This window comes from Petaurus breviceps, unplaced genomic scaffold, assembly GCF_028583685.1.
Source record: "Petaurus breviceps papuanus isolate PSGF00001 unplaced genomic scaffold, PetGlider_PUasm1.0 688, whole genome shotgun sequence".
NCBI lineage: Eukaryota > Metazoa > Chordata > Mammalia > Diprotodontia > Petauridae > Petaurus > Petaurus breviceps.
In genome coordinates, this window is record NW_027186457.1 from 11,884,471 (window position 1) to 11,905,203 (window position 20,733).

General features: G+C 37.4%; 1 protein-coding gene across 13 annotated transcripts in view; it reads right to left on the bottom strand.

Annotated features, from left to right (window-relative positions):
- Positions 1 to 18,524: 18,524 nt before the first annotated feature.
- Positions 18,525 to 20,733, bottom strand: part of TRIP12 (thyroid hormone receptor interactor 12) — a 199,150-nt gene continuing 196,941 nt past the window's right edge. For all 13 annotated transcript variants that reach the window (XM_069104627.1, XM_069104626.1, XM_069104625.1 and 10 more), the window contains one exon: positions 18,525 to 20,037. In XM_069104627.1, the coding sequence (XP_068960728.1) occupies positions 19,841 to 20,037 (197 nt within the window). In that variant the 3' untranslated portion in view covers positions 18,525 to 19,840. The remainder of the gene's footprint in view (positions 20,038 to 20,733) is intronic.

Below are 20,733 nucleotides of genomic sequence, written 5' to 3' on the forward strand. Positions count from 1 at the left end.
TCTGATCCCTTGAATTCTTTCTCTCCTACATCCTCTTAGATCTCATAAGCCTTCTTACAAAACAAGAGAAAACATTTAATTTTGAGTATGCACACTGAGATTATAAAGCCTATACTGCAAAACCTATTAACTCTTAATGAGCAAGCAAAAAAGATGATAGGAAACAACCCCTCATACAAGTGTTTCTTCTAATTAGCAAGGGAGTCTTTCCAAATAGAAGTTGCTTTGTAGCTTAAATATATAATACATAATAAATGAAGCCAGCACCATCATTTAGCCTTCCTCTTACAGGCAGAAATTCCTGTCTTGGTATGGAGGAAGTAGACTTTTTATTTATAATGAGTGATTTAGTAGGGTACAGTGGCTAGAGGTCTGGCCTCCAAATTAGGGACACCTGGCTTCAATTGCTCCTTCTGACAAGCATTAGTAGCGTCATACACAGGCATATTACTTAACCCTTCAATGCTCTGTGCAAATCTCTAAAACTCTAAGGTTTTACGTAAACCTTAGGTGCTGATCTCCAACAGCAAAGGAAGTTTCTATACCAGGAGTTTCTTAAAAGGAAGAAATAACAGATCTCAACACAACCCCACAAAACAATTAATAATAATAATAATAGCTCTTATTTCTAAAAATGTCTCATAAGTGTTTATTTTTATGCTATTATTAACTCTGTCTAATTCCATTCTTAAAACTTTCTTCCTACCCAGCCTTGAACCTAGTGTGTAGTAAACACTTAACAGATGTTTATGGATGGCTTATGTAAACGCTGGGATATGTAGGCATTGTTCTACAGCCCCATGGTTGTAAAATCTATTGGGGGGGGTGGAATGGGGGAGTGTGCCCATGCACATACACATACATGTCCTTGCACCCATGGGTGCTGTGATCATTTCTCAAATTCTGATATCTAGAAAGAGTAACAGACTAAAAATAGTCTTTCATAGTCCCATCACTAACTAGCTGTGCAATCTTGGGCAAGTCTCTCAAAGTTTTCATGTGCCAATTTCCTCATCTAAAATTCTCATGTAAAATAGGGATAATAAACCACTCTCAACTTTACCCAATCAGGAATGAATGAAGGAATGAAAAATTATGAAGTACTTACTACATGTCAAGCATTGTGTCAAGTGCTAGGAATACAAATACAAGAAGTAAGATAGTCCTTTCCCTCAAAAAGCTTCCATTTCAATAAGGGCAGACAACATGGATAGGGAGTGGTTGTTATCTCCATGGGTAATAATGTGCTGATGAAATCACAAATCCTTGAGTTACTGAAGTAATAGAATGAATATTATCATCACTGGGGCTTAGCTCCCTGTATCCCAAGGTCAATTCGTGAAATTCTGAGACAAATGCCCTCGTCTCCTGGGTAAGATTGCTCACTACCAGTCAGACTTCATACTGACACCCTATAGGCAAGAGCTCAGGGAAAGGAGAAGGGAAACAGGAGGAATTAGGGAGAAAGGCAGTTTAGAGTGAGTTGATGTTCTCCTTTCTACCCATCTCAGCCCCTAGCAGGCCACCACCAATTGCTCCATTGGTTGAAAGTTTAAGGGATTAGGAGGTTAGTTCTCTAGTTTTCTTTTTCCATATAAAGGGGCAGTGCTGGAGTCTATCGGGAGAGATTTAAGAAAAAAAATATGAGTCAACAGGTTCTATGGCAACTTCAGGCTTAAAACACAGCATGCTATGACACTCCCAATGAAGAGTCCTGGTTCCAGAAGCAATCACCCATTTCCTGCCTTACACTCACATCTGTGCAGCTCTTTACTGAAGATTATGAAGCAAAGTAATTTGCTGAATGGAAACATAAACCCCACTGATTTCATGAAGTTGGGTCCTTACTCTGACAGAGCAGGAAAAGGTCCACTCCAGAGATTCCCATATCATTGCAGGGAAGGTGCAAGGACTAAGTAAATGGTGGAGAGCTAGAGGTCAAGGCTGGGCTTCTGCTCTGTCCCACAGTTAAGAACAAATTGGATAAGCAATGGATCATGATATATACATATATTGTATATATGTATATACATATATATATTTTAAAGCAATATGCCTGAGAAACTCACAAATCGAATCCCATTCTAAAAAAAAAGAAAAAGAAAAAAAGGAAATGCTTGCAGCAGCTTTTCTTCCAGGAGACCCGAATTTTCAATCAATCCATCAAAATTATTTTTATTATTAAGTACCTGCTATGTTCCAGGCAATATACATAAAAAGTGAATAAATAAGATATTATTTTATTCATTTATTTACACTTATTTCTTTAAATTTTGTTTTATTTTAATATATAACAATTTTATAATATATAAAGATAATATAATAATATTATATAGATATATTTAACAATAAACTTTAAGTAAATGTTATTTAAAATAAAGAAAATAAAAAGAGTGAAACAATCCCTACTTGCAAAGCATTTACATTTTAATGAAGGAGACGAGTACATATCAAATTTGATACAACAGAAACACAAAGTGAAAAATACACACAAAGGAACATGGTAGTTTGGGATGGAGGGTACTAGTAGCTGCAGGAACTGAGGGGATGTCCATACCAAAGACAATATTCTAGCTGCATCCTAAAGGAAGAAGGGGATTCTATGAGGCAGAGGGAAGGAGAGAGTGCATTCTAGGTATGGAGGGGTTGCCAGAGGAAAAACACAAGGATGAGAAATGAAGAATTTTGTGTGAGGAACAGAGAGATGGCCAGTTTTTCTGGGTCACAGAGTTTAGGAGGGAGAGATGAAGGCCAGAGCTTTAAAAGCTTTTATCCTAGAGGCAACAAGAAGACAAGAATTTGATTGATTAGGGGAGTCATTTGGTCAAATCTTTATTTAAGGAAAATTATTTTGGCATCAGTGTGGAGGATTGACTAGAAGGGTGGGAAACATGAGACAGGAAGAGTAATCAGAAAGTTGTTGGAATATTCTAGGCACGGTGTGATGAGGGTCTGGAATAAGATATTAGCTATAAGAGTGGAGAAAATCATCAACTGGGAGATATTTTGCAAAGAAAGAAGTGGAAGGATTTAACAGTTGACTGGGTATGTAAGGTAAGGGAGATTAAGGTCTATGGGATAATACTGAAATTGAGGAGAGAAGTCATCGTGGAGAAGGGGCCCACATTCTTCATCATGATCGGTAACAATTGCTGGTCAATCAATATCTATAACATCTAATAAGCTCGAGAAGCCCTGGGCGTGACAACAACTTCTAAACCACCAATCCTCCTTCTAGCCTAGCCTTCATGGCTATTATCAAGGGAAGCAATTCCTGTGAAGAATGGGCCAGCCATCCCCACTAACTGTTTGTCACTCCCAGGGCAGACAAACCATTCATTGTGCCAGGTCTCTTGCCTTGACTCTTTTCCTTCCTTCTTGGAGAAACATCATTCCTTCTGTTCCCTCCAACAGTCCCCTTGACTGTGCTACCTAAGGCTCTGAGAGGACTCTACTCTTAAGCCAAAATCATTGATAACCTACCTGAACTCATTCCTCAGAGATGAACAAACTCCTACCGCTATAAAACTTCCCTGTCCCAGTGATTCTGAACTATTGGCTGTCAGCATCCAAATCCTAAATCCTATGCCCTCCCTCCCATACCTGCCTAATCCCTTATTCCAGTTCCCCTCAACCTAATCCTTTCAACATCTCACTTTCTAAGGCTGCCTATTCCTTCCCACTGTGCTCTCTAGCATGCCTGCTCCATAGGTAACAAACATGCTTCCAATAATAAATCTTTTCCTTTCCCACTCCTTCCATCTTTTGGCTCTCACTGAGACCAGGTTCCCTTTTCATGACATGCCTTCCTGGCCTGCCCTGCCCCCCTCTTTTTTGCACTTAATAGTATTTTATTTTTCTTCCTATTACATATAAAGATAATTTTTAACATTCATTTTTGTAAGATTTTGATTTCCAAATTTTTCGCCCTCCTTCTCTTCTCTCCCTCCCCCCCAAGACAGCAAGCAATCTGATACAGGTTATATATGTACAATCATATTAAACATATTTCTATATTAGTCATGCTGTGAAAGAAGAATCAGAACAAAAGAAAAAACACAAGAAATAAAAAATGAAAAAAAAAAGGTGAAAATAGTATGCTTCAATCTGCATTTGTTACCTATGGAGCAGGTAAAAGGTAAAAAAAAAAATATTTATAGCAGTTCTTTTTGTGGTGGCAAAGATTTGGAAATTGAGGGGATGCCCATCAATCGGGGAATGACTGAACAAGTTGTGGTATATGAATATAATGGAATATTATTGTCTCATAAGAAATGATAAGCAGGTGGATTTCAGAAAAACTTGGAAAAATTTACATGAGCAGATGCTGAGTTGTAATGGTAATATAAATGGGAAGATATTTCCCATCCATTAATGTGACCTGTTTAAAGTCACATGGAAGCCTAAGACACATGAGTTTGAGTCACCTATGGTGGGAGGAGCTTCCTGAATAGGTGGAGCAAGAAGGGTAGAGGAGAGCTGAGAGGAAGTTGGTCAGAGCAGTTAGAGCTGAGGGAGGGAGAGGAAGCAGGCAGCAAGCTGTGAGTGTTCATTTGTGGGAAGATCCTAGCAGGGGGAAGGCTTGGAGATGGCAGTGCCTCCTGCATTGTTATTGTGTATGGATTTCTTTGTTGCTATGATGGATTTGGCTTTCTGGTGTTGGAATTTGATTTTCTGGTATTTGGATAAATGTTTTGGTTCTTTCTTCCATGTGGAGAGACTATTGTATTTTGTGATGCAGAATTACACCAGCATATTCATAGCCACTGTAAGCACTGTGAATATCACATGGATGCTACATGAGTGAAGTGAGCAGAGCCAAGAGAACATTGTACATAGCAACAGCAACATTGTGTGATGATAAACTATGATAGACTTAGCTCTTCTCAGCAACACAATACTCCAAGACAATTCCAAAGCACTCATGATGGAAAATGCTACTTACAACCAGAGAAAAAAACTGATGGGACATAGTGTCAAAGGTTTTTGAGATGAAGAGTATGAGAAAAGCAGGAGATCATGTCAAATGGACTCAACTTTTTCAGTCAAGTCAGACTGAAGAAGCAGGGTCCTGAACTGAGAGAGGCTGAGGGGACTTGAGGAGAGAAGAGGAGGTTTGGAATAGCTTCTGTGGGAAACAATAGGGAAGCAGTAGGGGTGGGGGAAGGAGAGGAATAAAGGACTGCCTTGCTGCAGTGGGAGCCCAGTTGAGGTTGAATAATGTGAATTTTGTAAATTGGCATAATGATGAGACTTCCTATAGATAAGTCAGTAAGTATATACTTACAAGTGTATATTTTGTCTCCCTTGATAATATGTAAATACTTTGAAGGCAGGTACTGTCTCATTCTTTTTCCTTATTCCTAGCACTTGGCACCACAATGCCTAAAAAATCATTGGTACTTAGTACATGTTTTTTGATTGAAGAATATGGAAAAGAATCACAGAGGAGGAGGGGTGAATAGGTTGTAATCCATACCTTTCAAGGCAAGGATCCATCTGAGTATTGAAGGTTTATGAAAATATGGTTTATGTAAATAGCTGCAGGCATATAATACAAGATAAATTAACTGGTCCTAGTTACAGACATTTTATTCTAGGGTTGTGGTTGGCATATATGTAAAGTCAACCAATCTCTCCTTTCTTTGCCTTTTCCCCTCTAAGCAGTATCTTCTCTTCCTTCCAAGGAAAGAAACAAGCATTTTTTATAGGAGACATTTTATTAAGTGTCTCCTATGTTCTAGACCTGTCCTAAATGTTTTACAAATATCATTTCATTTGATTCTCACAAAAACCTTAGGACTCAGGTACTATTATCATCCCCATTAATATTAATTGAGAGATTAAGTGACTTGCCCAGGGTCACACAGCTAGTAAGTGTCTGAAGCCAAGTTTTAATTCAGGTCTTCCTGATTCTAGAGCTCTATACACTGGGCCACCAAACTGCTTCTCTTAGGTGCCCAGTATCTCCCTCTCCAACTGGCTCTAAGAAAATAAGCTATTGGTCATTTTTACTTGAATAGTGTCAATTAGTTCTTTTTCCCAGTCATGCCTGCATTTTAAACCTTAGTCTTCTTTTAATTGAGTTTGAGATATCACAGAATTGCAGGGTTGAAAGAGACTACTGGGGCCATCTAATCTAATCTCTACCCAGAAAAGAATCTTCTCCACCACATCTATAATAAATGATTGAGCTATGGATATTTTCAACTGGAGAAAATCAGGTGAGTTGGAGTGGGGTGAGACACTTACTCAAGGGCTAGTACGGGGCAGAATTAGAATTCGAATCAACATCCTCTGACTTCAAATCTAGTTATCTTCTTACACCATATTGCCTTATTTTACAGATATAAGAACTAAGAAGCAGAGTTGTAACTGCAGGGAAGAAAACTGTCTTCAAGTATTTGAGAGATAATTAGAGGTAATTAGAGGGAGAAGTAATTAAATTTCTCCTGAAATGAAGAACAGCTTAACCATCGAGATAAGAGATGACACATTACATAAAAAGAACAGTAAGAAGGTTAGTATGACCAGACTGGTCATTACACTGATGACAGCTCTTCAACCACTCAAAATGTTTTTTTCTTTACAACGTTGTTGTCCTTATGTCAATTGTTCTCTTGCACCTGCCCTCTCCACTGCATCAGAGAATGCATTAAGCATTCTCTGAAGTTGTCTCATGATTTTTTATGACGCAATAATGTGCCATTACATTCACAAGCAAAATTGTGCTTTACCATTTCCTAATCGGTAGCCACACCTGTTAGATTCTCGTTCTTTCCTTTCATTTTAATCTTCCCTTCTGAACAAGAAGTTTGTTTTGCTAGGGACCACTCCTCCCTCTTATAATACCCACTCCCTTTCACCACATATCTCTGTTGAAGTTGTATGTGTTAGACTCTTTTGTCTATTTCAGATAAGAATGAGGTTCATCTGATGCCCGTCACCTCAATTTCTTCATTTGTGCATGTGATTTTCTTTTCATGCATCTCAATCTTTCCCTCATTTTTTTATGCTAGTATATTCCTTACCCTCCCTTCCCTTTCCCCTCTGAAGACCTTCAGAACAGAACTAGTCTACTGCCAGGTTCTCTGTTTTTCTTATTTAACTGTGGCAATGGGCTTCTGATTGTTCATTCTTTCAGCCCAACTTCCCAAACTGGGACTTGGTGTTAGGTTCAGGCTCTCCATACTTCAAAAGGGAATGAGAGGTCCTTGTTTGGTTCTGATTTACGTTCTCTAGTGTGCTGCTGCTGCTTTCTCTGGGTATTCCATGCTATGTTCTTCAAGAATCTCAGGAGTGGCTCTGGCCCAGGACCTGCAAGTCTTCATTCAACCCAAGAAGTCTGACCTAGAGTGGTCTGATTCTAGTCTGAACTTTGTAAAAGCTCCTGACCCTGGTTTGAGTCAGGCTTGCCTCTTGTTGGAGCTACAGTAGACTGCTACTGGACACAGACCCTGTCAGCTAGCTTGACGGCTCTGGAAGATTCTGGAATCTAGAAGATTCCAGGAGACTATAGGCTCCCCCTTTGTTTCAGCTCTGTGCTTTGTTCACTTGGCTGTAGGCCAAGAGGGGCACATTATCTCTGCACTGAGAACCCATAACACAGTCACAGGTTGGACTTTCTGAACTGAAGTATGGGTCTAGCCTGGATCTCATTTTGGGCTTTCTTTTGTCTGTTGTTGATCTCATCTACTTCTACTATGGGTTCAAGTATCTATACACAGATCACTCTTAAGTCGACATCTACTGCCCAAATCTCTATGCTGAATTCCAGTCCTGTGTTATCAATTGCTTGTTGAATCCTAGATGTGGAATTTATTGCTTTCTTCCCCAAACCTGCTCCATCAAATTCTTCTGTCTTATACCAGCATCTTTCCAACAAGGCAGATTCACAAACTTGGAGTCATCCTTGATATGTCCCTCTCCTCACCCTCTCCTCCCCCAATGACTACCCAGTTGCCAAGTCTTTAGTGTTTGCTGGACTATTTCCCAATAACTTGAATAAAGCTAGAATAGGGTCAATCTCATTTGCAGACAGCAAGAAGTTTCCCATATGGAATAACTTCAGGGATGTAGGATTTCCCTTCTTTCACATTCTTTTTGGCAAGGTGAGAATAAAACATGGTACTGGGGGTTATATGTGGGTATCTATCTAGTAAAATTACCTTTGTATGAGGGAAAACTTCCATTCACAATTACCTTCTGTATTCTATCCCTGAGGCCAGGGTTTTGGAGCTTGCTTTCATCACTGCTTCCTGATGGAAGAGGATCTGCACTACATTTTTGAGTAACCCAAGCAAAATCACTAATGAAAGCATTCAGAATACATGCCATGGTCTTCCCATGGGACAGTAGGGCTGTATGTCCATCTTCAACGGACTGCCTCTAGGATTCAAGGCATATCATACTCAACCTTTCTCTCAAACTTGTTTCCAGGAGCAATCAGGTTATAACCAATATAAAGGTCAGCTAAGAAGATAAGAAGTCACAACAGAACACTGGGTAGCTTGAGGGGCCCAGAGTATGTATAGGTACAGGGGGCAGAATCTTACTTTTGTTCACCTTTGCTAAGGAAAAGTGATTATTATTGTTACCAGTGGGAGTACCCCTGAAGCCTTAATCCCTTAGGGGGATACATAGGAGTAAGCCATATATAATAAGCCCATGGATAAATAGGGATGAGAAGGATTTACAGAGTTCCCAGAAAGAAAAAATCGTCAGATACCAGAGAACTGGATTAAGTGTTAGGTATGGAGAAATCAACTATTGAGGAATCGGGTACAGTGCCATTAGAACTTGTGGAAGAGGCACTGAATTGAGAGTCAAAGTGCCTGGTTCAAAACCCGGTTCTGCTTTTTCTGTCTTGGGCAAACATCTTAAAAATCCTGGTCCTTCACCACATCATCTGTAAGCTGGGGAGCTGGACTGTGATCTCCAAGGTCCATGTAAATCCTGTGTATGGGCTCCTGGAGCTCAAGACTGTGGACTTTGGGCTATTCTGTGCAAAGGAAAATTAGGGGCTGACTTTGGGCTTAAGAGCTTCAGGTTCTTTTCATACCAATTGGACTAGAATCTCCCCCCCTCCCCGCCAAATCACAACCCAGCAGATGACACCCCTACAATCTTCAGGTAGTGCAGTGGCTAGAGCACTGGACCTGGAATCATTAAGCCCTGAGTTCATATCAGTCTCAAACACTTAATAGCTGTGTGACCCTGGGCAAGTCACTTGACCTCTATTCACCTCAGTTTCCTCATCTGTAAAATGGTATTAATAATAGCACCTACCTCCCAGAGTTGTTGCAAGGATCAAATGAGATGCTTGTAAAGTGCTAAATGCTCTAACTGGAACATTTTAGGTTCTATATAAATGTTCATTATTATTACTATTATATACATTTCTATAAGCCTACAGCTCTGTGTGACAGACAAATTATTTGCTTGGGTGCAAATGACAGGATAGAAGGCTTCTGTTATTGTTCCTTCCTATTATCCCTCTGATCCTATGCCACCCCACACTACCCTTGCCCACCCCACTCCACCCCATCTCCTGGCTACTTTTTCTCTATAATATTTAAAGCTATCATCCTAAAATCAGAGCAAAATATCTATATATCACATCTAGAGTCTCTTGGAGGAAAGGTGAATCCAATGAATAAGAAATCTATAACATAATAAATTATTTTATTCACATGTAATCATTTCGATTATCTAAAGATTGTTTCAGTTTTCCTTCCGAGGAAAACTCCAGTGACTTTTAGCAACAATTTTTATTTGTAACAGTGATGAGTGTCAAGGTGGCGGGAAAGGAGAAATAAAGAGCTCCAAAGAGGTCAGTGAACAGTACAACCAAGGCAAAAGCATAATTGTAGGAAACATTGTTCTTCCATAAAGAACATGAGGTAGCAAACAGAATGCAAGGATAATAACAAAGTTATATACACACTCCAATAAAAGATGCAACATTCAGTCCAAGCTGGGAAATAAATATGATTCAAGTTGAGATTATTTTCCTAAGAAAATAACACTTTTTATCCAAGAAGAAGAAATCTGTATTTATTTTTTTTCTCAAATTCTAAACTCCATCTAACTTTTTGATCCAGATGAATCCAGTGTCAGGATCCATTGCAAGATGGTACATCAGCCCTTTACATCAGAATTCTAAGTCAATGAATCCCTGGGTCAGTAGGATGAGAGGCTTCCCTGAAGTCCTATGAAAAAAGCTTTAAAATTATTAACAACACAAGAATTATTGTGAAATTATGATAAAAATCTGTCTTAGAATCTGGGGTAGTGGTTTGGGTAGTGAGGTGGTGAACTCCCAACATGAGAGATTCTGATCAGCAGCTGAGCACTGACTTTGGAACCCCACCTCTGCTAACCACCTGTACTTTCAAGGGAGGGTTAATTCACCTCTCTGGGTCTCCATTTCCTAATATATAAAATGGAGAGTTGTTATTGGGTGATTTCTAAGGTTTCTTTCAGTTCCAAATACTAAGATAAGATCTTAGTTACTTGCTTCTGGGAGAGGGAACATGAAAGGTGTCTTGTACACACAAGTCAATACACACAAGATTTGGCAATGTGAAAATGTTATGTTTTATGTGGGGCTTAGAGATCTCTGGTAAATTTCTATAACCTTTCCTTGTTAAAGGAGCAAAAAATCAAGAAGGCTCTCACAGTAATCCTTTTGTACCTTCCTGATCTCCCTACCTACATCCTTCCCCTAAAAATTCCTCCAGTAGAGTTTAAGATGGAATTAAAGCTTCCCCGAAGATGGAATTTACATATGGTATCTATTTCGGCTATGAAGAGGCAGGGACCAAGTTAAGAGGTAGTATGGTGCCATGGAAGAAGAGATGGCCTGGGAGTCAGGAGGGACAGGTTTTAGTCCTGGTCCCAGACAACCTTGACAAGTGATTTCTGCACTTAAGTTTCCTCACCTATGAAGAAAAATCAGAAAGGATTGTTTCTCAGGTCTCTTCAAGCTTCTACATTCTGATTCTGAGCAATTTGCAGAGACCAGTAAGGATAGATGCCCTAAATTCCACAATTTAGGGAACCACAGTTTTTGTGATGGACATTATGGGAATTCAGTATTTAATTTTACAGATGAGGTAACTGAGGTCCAGGGAGATAAATAACCTGTCCAATTTCACATAGGTAAGTATGACTTTACATAAAAATTTAAGTAATTATGATGTCTCCAATTGTCATTTTTACACGTGTATGTGAACAAATTGTGGTATGTGAATGTGATGGAACAGTACTGTACCATAAGAAATTATGAAAAGGATTGACTTCAGAAAAAAAAAAAACCTCCAAAGATATATGACAGACCAAAGTCCAGAGATGATGGACTCAAAACGTAGAATGAAGCATCTTTTTTTTTTTTTGACAAAGCCAACATGGAAATTTTTGACAAGGTAGACTTATTACCTAATTAAGGATTTTTTTTTCCCCCAATGACATAGGGAGTGGGAGAAAAATAAATGTCTAATTGATGAGAAAAAAAGAAAAAAGAAAGAGAACTATTAATATATAACCATACTAGATGCAATATTATTTTCACTCTGGCATTGTCAATTCAATGTACTTAAAAAATTTCAAAATGTAAATTTATGTTGTTGATATTGCAAGATCCTTTTTTGTGGCTTTGTGTTTTTAAAGTATAGAACATACATCATTTTTATGGGAACAAAACTTGGACAAGGTTGGCAGATGGAAGGTTTCTCTATAGATAAAAGGGTGTGTAAATTTTAAAAATGTCTATTTTTATAACTACATTTTGATATAATTGTCTTCCTTTGTAATCCTATGTATTTTATTTTATTTTATGCATTTAAAAACATTATTTGGAGAAAAGAGATTTATAGACTTCCTCAGATTCCTGGGACACAAAAGAGGTTTAAATGGTGAGGTTTTCTAGACATTGCTGTTTGTGGGTGATATTGTACTAACTTCTTCAAGATTCAGAATGTTGTGACACCCTTAATGAGATCCAGGATTACACAAGAAATCCATACAAGAAAAACTAAGTGGGATTTAAAAACGCCTATTTTCTGGACTACGAAATACAGCCCCATTAAATTAGGGATGCATGTGTGTATTCACTTGGGAAAGACACTGCAAATACATAATGGGTTGGGCTCAGAATAAATAGAACTGCACATGGGATTGCTTTTGGAATGTTTTCAGCAATCCTAAATTGCTCCCTAACACAAAAACCTCCCTTCCTTCCTTTTTGTAAAACATAAGTCAATCTTGGGACATCATAGTCTCTGAAAAACAATAAGTCCAGTGACCAAACCAAGAAGCCATGGAAGGATGTATGGTGAGTACAAGTCGTCGACATTTTCAATGACTAGCTTTATGTGCAGGAAATTTATCATCAGGGAAATGAACAGAGGGAAAGGTGAACCTGGAATGTGAAAAATGAGGGATAAATGGACAGGTAGTAATGACACTTCCAAAAAATCAGTTTGATCAAAACACTGATAAGGATTGCACCAAGCTGAGATGTGGACGGCTTGTAATCAGCACTGATGGGGGGAGGACACATGAATGAACTCTCAGATCTACTGAAATAGGTAGATGCTAAAGACTTGAGTCTTTGCTTCATCATTCCATAAGACAAAATGAACCTAGAGTCCTTAACAATTCAAAAGCCTATATCCTATGTTCACAAATACTTAACCAATCAGGAGACAGCTATGAGGCCCAATTATCCATTCACTGGAGCAGGACCGTTGTACTTTTTATGCATGAGAAGTTGGAAACTTCTTAGCTAAGCATTTTAACACCAACAAACACTGAATTAGAAAAACAAGATAAAGAATAGAAACAATGACATTCACAATAGTGCTTCAGTTCTGGATGGGAGATGTAAAAAGTCCCACAAACCCAACCATACTTTTGCATGTATGGACCAATAGTAATTGGAGAAAGTTACATAGAACTAATGTGGGTTTAAAAGGTGTTCAATCAACTAGTTAATAGGATAAAGCCATCATTTACCCCCAGCATCTCAATTAGTAGCCAAAATTAAATAAAGAATATTCTTAAAGCTAAATTTTTTTCTCCAGCAAAACCAGGTAGGAATACAGCAAACAAAAAACTCCAGGAGGATTCAGAGAGCATCAGAAGCAAACGATCTATAATAATTCCCTCTATTATAAAAGTTTGGACTCTGGAAATCATCTGTTCCAACATAGTACAGAAAACAGCCCATAGGGCCTAGTTAAGGGATCTGAATACAAGTCCCAGCCTACTGGATGTATTACTACGAAAAAGTCACTCAATTTCTCTGAGACTTTTCATTCCTCAGATGGGGCTAACAAAATTAAATTTTCTTCCTCACAAGTGCATGAGGGTGAGAAGACCTTTGTACATTTTAAGGCTCTGTTGTGATTTACTGTGCAGATGAAGAAAGGGAGGTCTAGGGAAGTTATGCACTATACCCAAGTAGTTTCACAATTAATTAGGGGCAAAGCAGGAACATCACTCTTACGCTCTTTTTACTCAACTGCCATAAACCTTTCTTCTTGAAGTGTTTTTACTTTGGAAAATTTTGCACCAGAACAAAATAAGAACTTTGTCATCAAATTGAAGTTGTTGACAAATACTAGTTAGACCCAAATCCTTATTTTTTCTTAAAAGTTAAAAAGGATTAAAAAATGTAAACTTTTAGATCTAGACAATTTCTAATTTTTTTTAAAGCAGTGTCTCTACGTAATTTTTTACAATTATCTTTCAACTGAGAGCAAACTGATTTTGGTGCCAGATGAATTTGCACCTTCTCCCCTAAAATGTAATTATATTAGGGAGTGGGCCCTAGATTTTCAATTACCAATCTGTAACTGTCTTTAAAAGACTAGTTCTAGTGCTATTTTTACATTAGGCCAAAGTAATCTTGTTGGCTTTGTTTTATTCATAATATTCAAATTTCTTTTCAGTATGCTCTAATTTTAAATTTCTTTCTAGACTGACAACTCTGCAAAAGGGGATAAAGAAGAATGTGTATAGAAATAAATGGATACAGGGATGCTATTTAGAATTAAAGAACTCCAGAGTTGAAACCACAAAGCCATCTAATCCAACTCATACCTGAATTGGAATCTCTTCTATGACATCCCTTGACAAAGAGTAATGAAGTCTTTGCTTGAATTTGAGAGATTCTTTCTAGGATGCCAATAATCAGCAACATTTACATTTTTACTATAGCTAGTTTGTGTAGCTTTGTAGAGCACTTTACATCTCCATTTAATCAAGTTACCAGCCTCTGAAACCAGTATTGCTTTTCCATTTAGGGATGTTATACTGATCCTACCACTGACCATGATTTGAAGGGCAGGAAAGCAGATTTGAGCAGAAATATCATTTCGTCAGCTGGGCCAGACCACCACACTCTTTCTTATATACAACACGCAAAACAGAACAGGAGACATGTTTCTACAGGGCAGATTGTTAAGGGTTGCTATTAAGACTACCACCTTGGTAACTCATTGCATAGATACTAGGTCAGCAGCACTTTGGTATTCCAGTACACCATTGTCCCTTTTGTAAAGATGTGCATAATTCACATACTGTCTTTGGGGAGCTATAACCTGGCGTCCAAAATCTGGGCTAGTATTGGCCCTGGGTTGTCCAAAAAAAGATACACCTGGGTTTTAGTAATGTAGAGTGTGTTACAATAAATGTTAGTGGACGCTAAGAGTTTCAGGCCAAAATGGAAATGTCTTGTGTAATGTCCACTGGCCTCCCAAATAGTACTTCAAGGGACAAAGTATTTAATCTATAAACTTAATATTGGAACAGTGATCAAAATAACTTCCATTTTAATAGTAAAGATTTAAAAATACTTTTTAAAGAAGCCATTGTCAACATAATAAATCAACTTAAATTTGTTACTCTTTAACATGATGCCTCACTACCTCAATATACATAACTTATAATACAGACAGCGTTGCATCAATTACAAAGGTTATGGAAATGTTCTTGCTCCGTGACAGGTTTAAATTGAATAGCACCATTCATGTGAGGCTCAGACCATTTTACTGATCACAAAGTAGTTACACAGAACTCCATAGATGAACACTTAGGAAGTTTTCAGTTGGTGTTGGTGGTTAGTGTAAGACCTTTACAACAGGTAAGTATGACCAAGAAATATCCTATCCAGTTCCACTAAGTCACTTAAAAATTGTAAAACTAAAGCAAATTCAGAGACTTCTAAAAATCATTGCTTCATTTCCCACCCCCATTCAATGCATTCTACCTACTTGCCCATTTTGGTGCAAAACTGACCTGGTCTTCAAGATTACAATAGTAAACTAGCTAGTCCCACGGTAGGCATGAAGCCTAGGAATCCAACCAGTGTTCTGATTAAGAAGGATATTTATTTTTCAGGAAAAATAACTCCTCTTGTTTTTATAGTCAGTCTAATTTTTTTTTTTTACTGAGGATCTTTATTGTCAAATATAAACCAAATCTCAAAGGCACAATTTCATCACTGCATAGAGAGCATCACTTAAAGGTACAGGTGTTACCCTCAGTTAACCTTTTGTAACAATTCCACACCTAAGGCTGTATGTTTCTAGGACTTTCCCCCACAACCATCTCTTCAAGATTGAGTGACAATTAACTGCATTCTTTGTAATGGTCAGCTGCATCCTACAGTGAGTAATTTTATCAGCTTTCCAAAAGCACTACATAAAGGCACATTCCACTTTTCCGAAGAAACCCTCTCAAGCACAATTTAACAAATGATCAAGTCAGATTAATGCTATTTATTAAAAATATATTAAGGGAGAATAGTCAGTGCACTTATGCATTTTTACATAAAACCTCAAGGTTTTATTATTCCAACAGAGGAAAAACTTTCATATAAATCACTGTTTTGGGTAAAATAGAGAAAAAAGCTTTTACACAAGGATCAGCAACTGATGATAGTTTTTATTATACCAATGAGCTTTTGGGGGGAAAAAATTCTATTATTAAAGAGTCATTGGTTTGTATTATGCAAAGTGAGTTTTAATACTAAAATTTTTTTGCACAATGATAATCATCTTAAAATTCTTGGAAAACTTTGCTATACATTTGAATGAGTTTTGCTTTTTAATTATCTTGCTTTTTTGAGGTCATGAAAGAAGCACTTTGTTATTCATCACTGGGATTTAATGTGTGTCATTTCAGTGTCCAACTGAGGACTCAAATGCTGAAAAAGCATGTTCAAAAGAGTATTACACAGCCAAAGACATTTTAAAAACCACGGTCTTATATTGCAGTTAAGGACAGAAGCAAACAAGGCGTGGAAACAAAACCTTAAATGACTGAACTGTTGAGTCAACTCTTGATCATCCTCCATGCAAAGGGTGAAACTGATAGTATCTACAATCTCATAAAGGAAAGAATTCAAGTGACTTGGTTTTGGAAAGCACTTCCATTTTTTCCCCAACCAGATTTGCCTTCCTGAATAAATTCTGTTCATTAACAACTGCATGTTTATTTCTTGAAGTCACACCCTTAAAGCTGAGGTGTGTGTGTGTGGGGGGGGGGGGGGGTTTTGCATGTACTTGCCCCACTGGTAGTTAAGGAAGCAACCTAGAATTCAAAATTTGCTAGAGAACCCTTGAAGTGGATAGCCAAGAGTTGATTAATTGTAGTTCCTTGGGATGCATTTGACATTAGTGAAAAATAACGATGGACTTAGGAGTCAAGGAATCACTCTTCCTTATAGGCTGCATAAACAATAACTGTGTTTATATATACTGAGGAGCTGTGTGATGTGACCCAATGTATTAGATCAACCCTCCTTTTATAAGACTATAACTTGTACTGTACTTTCTAAGTACAATATATAGCAATCCTATGACTTTCATTGTATTCTTAAAAAACAAGAGAACCAATTCTACTATCAACTCATGACTGGTTTCTGAGCTGGTAAGCCATCTATAGTCATCTGCTCCTTCAGGGCAAAGGAGCTTTTTATTCTGAGTTAGTCAAGACTGTTAATTTCATTTATGTTAACTCTCTCAGTCCCTTCTGCCATGGATGAAGCTAAGTGAGCAAAAAGTGCAGTGGTTAAATTCCTCCCCCCCAAATTTAATAGCTCTGCCAAAAAAAAAAATCAAATATTCACTTGACCATACCTGCTAAGACTAACTGTGGGTATGGTGCGTCCTTTGAATAAGCCAACAGACTTAGTTCAGTTATGGTCTGTGTAAATTTGAAACCAATTCAGCGGAAATCAAAGAATACCTTGTTTTGTTATCTGTAATTTACTTTTTAAGGTGACTAATGCTTGTGGAAAGCAGTATGATGGAACTTTAAGGCCCAGCAAAAGGCACTGACAGATAAGTTTTCATCTGGTGGCCTACTTGTATGTTTGACCCTGACCAACAAAGATTGTCTGTTGGGAAGGAAGCAGCTTATAATTCTTTGGTCAATCTCTGAAACCTTCATTAGAGAGCTAATCAATAAACCTGTTAGTTTTGTGACAGGAATGCTGAACCACTAAAGAATTTAAAGTTTTGGATGATTTTTAAAAATTGGTCGATAATAAATCTCTTGGTGTTGTTACAAGAGGTCATTGATTAGGAATGTCCTATTTGAAACCATAATTATATCTATGTTAGATGCAAACCAATGGAGCCATATTAGGCAGGGAGACAACATGGATTAAAAAAATATATCAAATACAGATTTTTTAATGTAAAGCATTACTTGCCCCCTTTTTTGGGCAACATGGATCTAAAGTTTTTAAAATATAGAGCTTTTCCAAAAAATGCAGAACGAAAATACCCAGACATTATAAACACAAAACTGCTGTGCTTAGCTTAAAAAAAGTTAACAATATGAAACCAATTAATCAATGTTGTAACACTGCCTTCTTAAAAAAAAATGAAATTAATTATACTAGCCAATGTCACATATAGAAATGTAATCCCTTTATTCAATTTTAGTATGGTTTTGTAATTTTTGATTTTTTCTTCAATGATTTCAAATTTCATACTTCGTCACAAGTTTGAATTATAGTTCAATGGCACTTAGCTGGATTTGCTTCATATGAAATTCTGTGACTAATTTAACTGTAAAAAAATTCTGTGAAAGGCCATTTAAATTTATTCTAAAATGACACATTCACCCAAATAAAACAAGCCACTAAGATACTTGAGGGATGAAAAGGGGAGGAAGATAGGAATTCTTACATTGACAAAATAAATCTTTGAACAAGTGATCAAACTAAAAATAAATTTGATTTCTCAAAGTTGAATAAAAATAATTAGCTCATCTCAGATTTTCAGAGATGACTCAGAAAGTTCTTTCTCAAGAATGTTTGTAGCAGACTGTAAATATTTAACCCATGGAAGGAAAGAATCTCCTTCACTCATCTCTCCACAGAATTTAATAGAATATATTGCAAACTCTTGTTAAATAGCAAATCAGCCACGACCATAGGCAATTAGTCATGGAGATTTAAATGATTTACTAGCATTGAAATAAATTTACACAACTGAACTTATAGATACAGTACAAAACTATAAACAAAAAGGTGAAGCAAACTTTATTTATTTATATTCAGGTAAAAACATTAACCTGATGAAGTAAATTATTGCAGATTTGAGAAATCAGCACATAAAACAGTTGGACAGAGCATTGCTTACAGGTGCTTTATCTGTGTTCAAGACAAAGGCTGAACTGTTTGTTCCAAGCTAGCACTGCGGGAGAGGGGAGGGAAGGAAGGAAGGGTTAAGAGAAAGGAATTAAAGCAAAACTATGAAAGAAAAGCAAGAACTTAAGAACAAGGGAAAAAAAAGTTTTCCTAGAACAGGGAGTGAAAACTGCTAATTTACTTTTAAAACTTTACATCAATTCAAAATGCTCTGGCCATATAATAATAAATAGTGGCCAGCCCAATCTGTTCAATTTTTCAACTACACACACACACACACACACACACACACACACACACACACACACACACACACACCACACACACACACACACACACACACACAGATTTCTTCCTCACCTCCATTTTGGAGGCTTTTGTTGCCTGAAATAACTGTATCAACAGTCCTAGTGTGTCATCTGATAAAGGCTATAGCGCCAATAGAGCCTACAACTACATTAAAACTAAGCTATAAGAAAGAATCTACCTAGTTACAAAGGTTGAGTTATATTGACAATATATTTTAATTCAGTAAAATTTAAATTATATCTTAATTTGAGAAAAAACATGGAACGGTAAACGCCCATGCCAACGAAAATGTAACAATTGTTGTGAGTGCTGTACACAAAAAAGAACCATGTGAATTGCACATCAGACAATACACTGAGGAAGGGAGAAAAATCAGAGGCAAGTGAAGGTACAGAGAGCTAGCCTACTAAATTATATGTCAAATACATGTGAGTTTTAATTTCTGTACTTATGTACAAAAGTTGTCTTTGGAGGAAATAAAACTGCAGACTTAGCTAGATGGATACACACAGCCCAGTATTAAACTGCACAGCGACATTTTATTGTTCCAGCCTGGAAAAACATCCCTTTTTAAATTTCACACAGCAAAGCAAGTTTAAAAACTTCACTCATCAAATAAATGATAATTTAAACAAGAACTTGCTAAAGAAACCTTGTCACAACAACTTTTTAGGGCCTGATCACTTTAAGTCCATGGGGCCATTAGGAAATATCAACCAAGTGTCTCTTTTATAATCTGCAAGCCGTTTTTCTACAAGAAGGAGTAACACGTTTCCTTGACTCAGGTGATACATTTAGAAAAGAAATCATGATTTTTTTCTCTTTTGCTGTAACAGGCAGACATTGCATTTTTCATTGTGATCAGGAAAGATGGAATGACTGCTGCCCCTCTCTGGCAGCTATCAACAGTTTTTCACGCATAATCTCAATACTTGAATAGTCTGGCAACTTGAGATAGTTCACACAAGTCATTACTGAGGGCAAGAAGTCGTCTGGATTTTCTGTTGACTCAAAGGTCTTGCGGACAATTGTCAAAGGAGGATTCAAACTTCGGAAGCCTGATTGAGAGGAAAGGAAGAAAAGGCCAATGCGCTTATCAATAAGCATGTAAGATCCTTGGTAATAATTAAGATTTTAAATGAGTTTTAATAAATAGGTTCTTGTTGTTAAAAGCAAAGTATATCTGGCCAATTTTTACCAAGTACATCCATCAGAGAAGTTCAGATAGTTTACACAGTGGAAATCTCTTGACAATTAAAAAAAAGGGGGGGGGGGGAGAAGGGTCAGTGAGGAATCACAGAAACAACATGCTTTCTTATACTTTTATCAAAACATGAAAATGCACGGCCTGGAAATGCCAACATCTGTGCAGGTCACCAACCTTCCGTAGCTTAGCAATCAAACCTATCCTGATCATCTGATGTGATAACTCATTTTGCTTCTTATATACACACATTAACTTTACAAGTCAGCATGGAATATATATTAAACTCAACATTTAAAAAATATTTTTAAGGGGCGGCTAGGTGGCACAGTGAATAGAGCACTGGCCCTGGAGTCAGGAGGACCTGAGTTCAAATCTGGCCTCAGATACTTGACACAGTTACTAGCTGTGTGACTTTGGGCAAGTTATTTAACCCCAATTCCCCCCCCCCAATTTTTTTTTTAACTATCTGTTAAAATAGGGGCGGCTATGTAGCACAGTGAATAGAGCACTGGCCCTGGAGTCAGGAGGACCTGAGTTCAAATCCAGC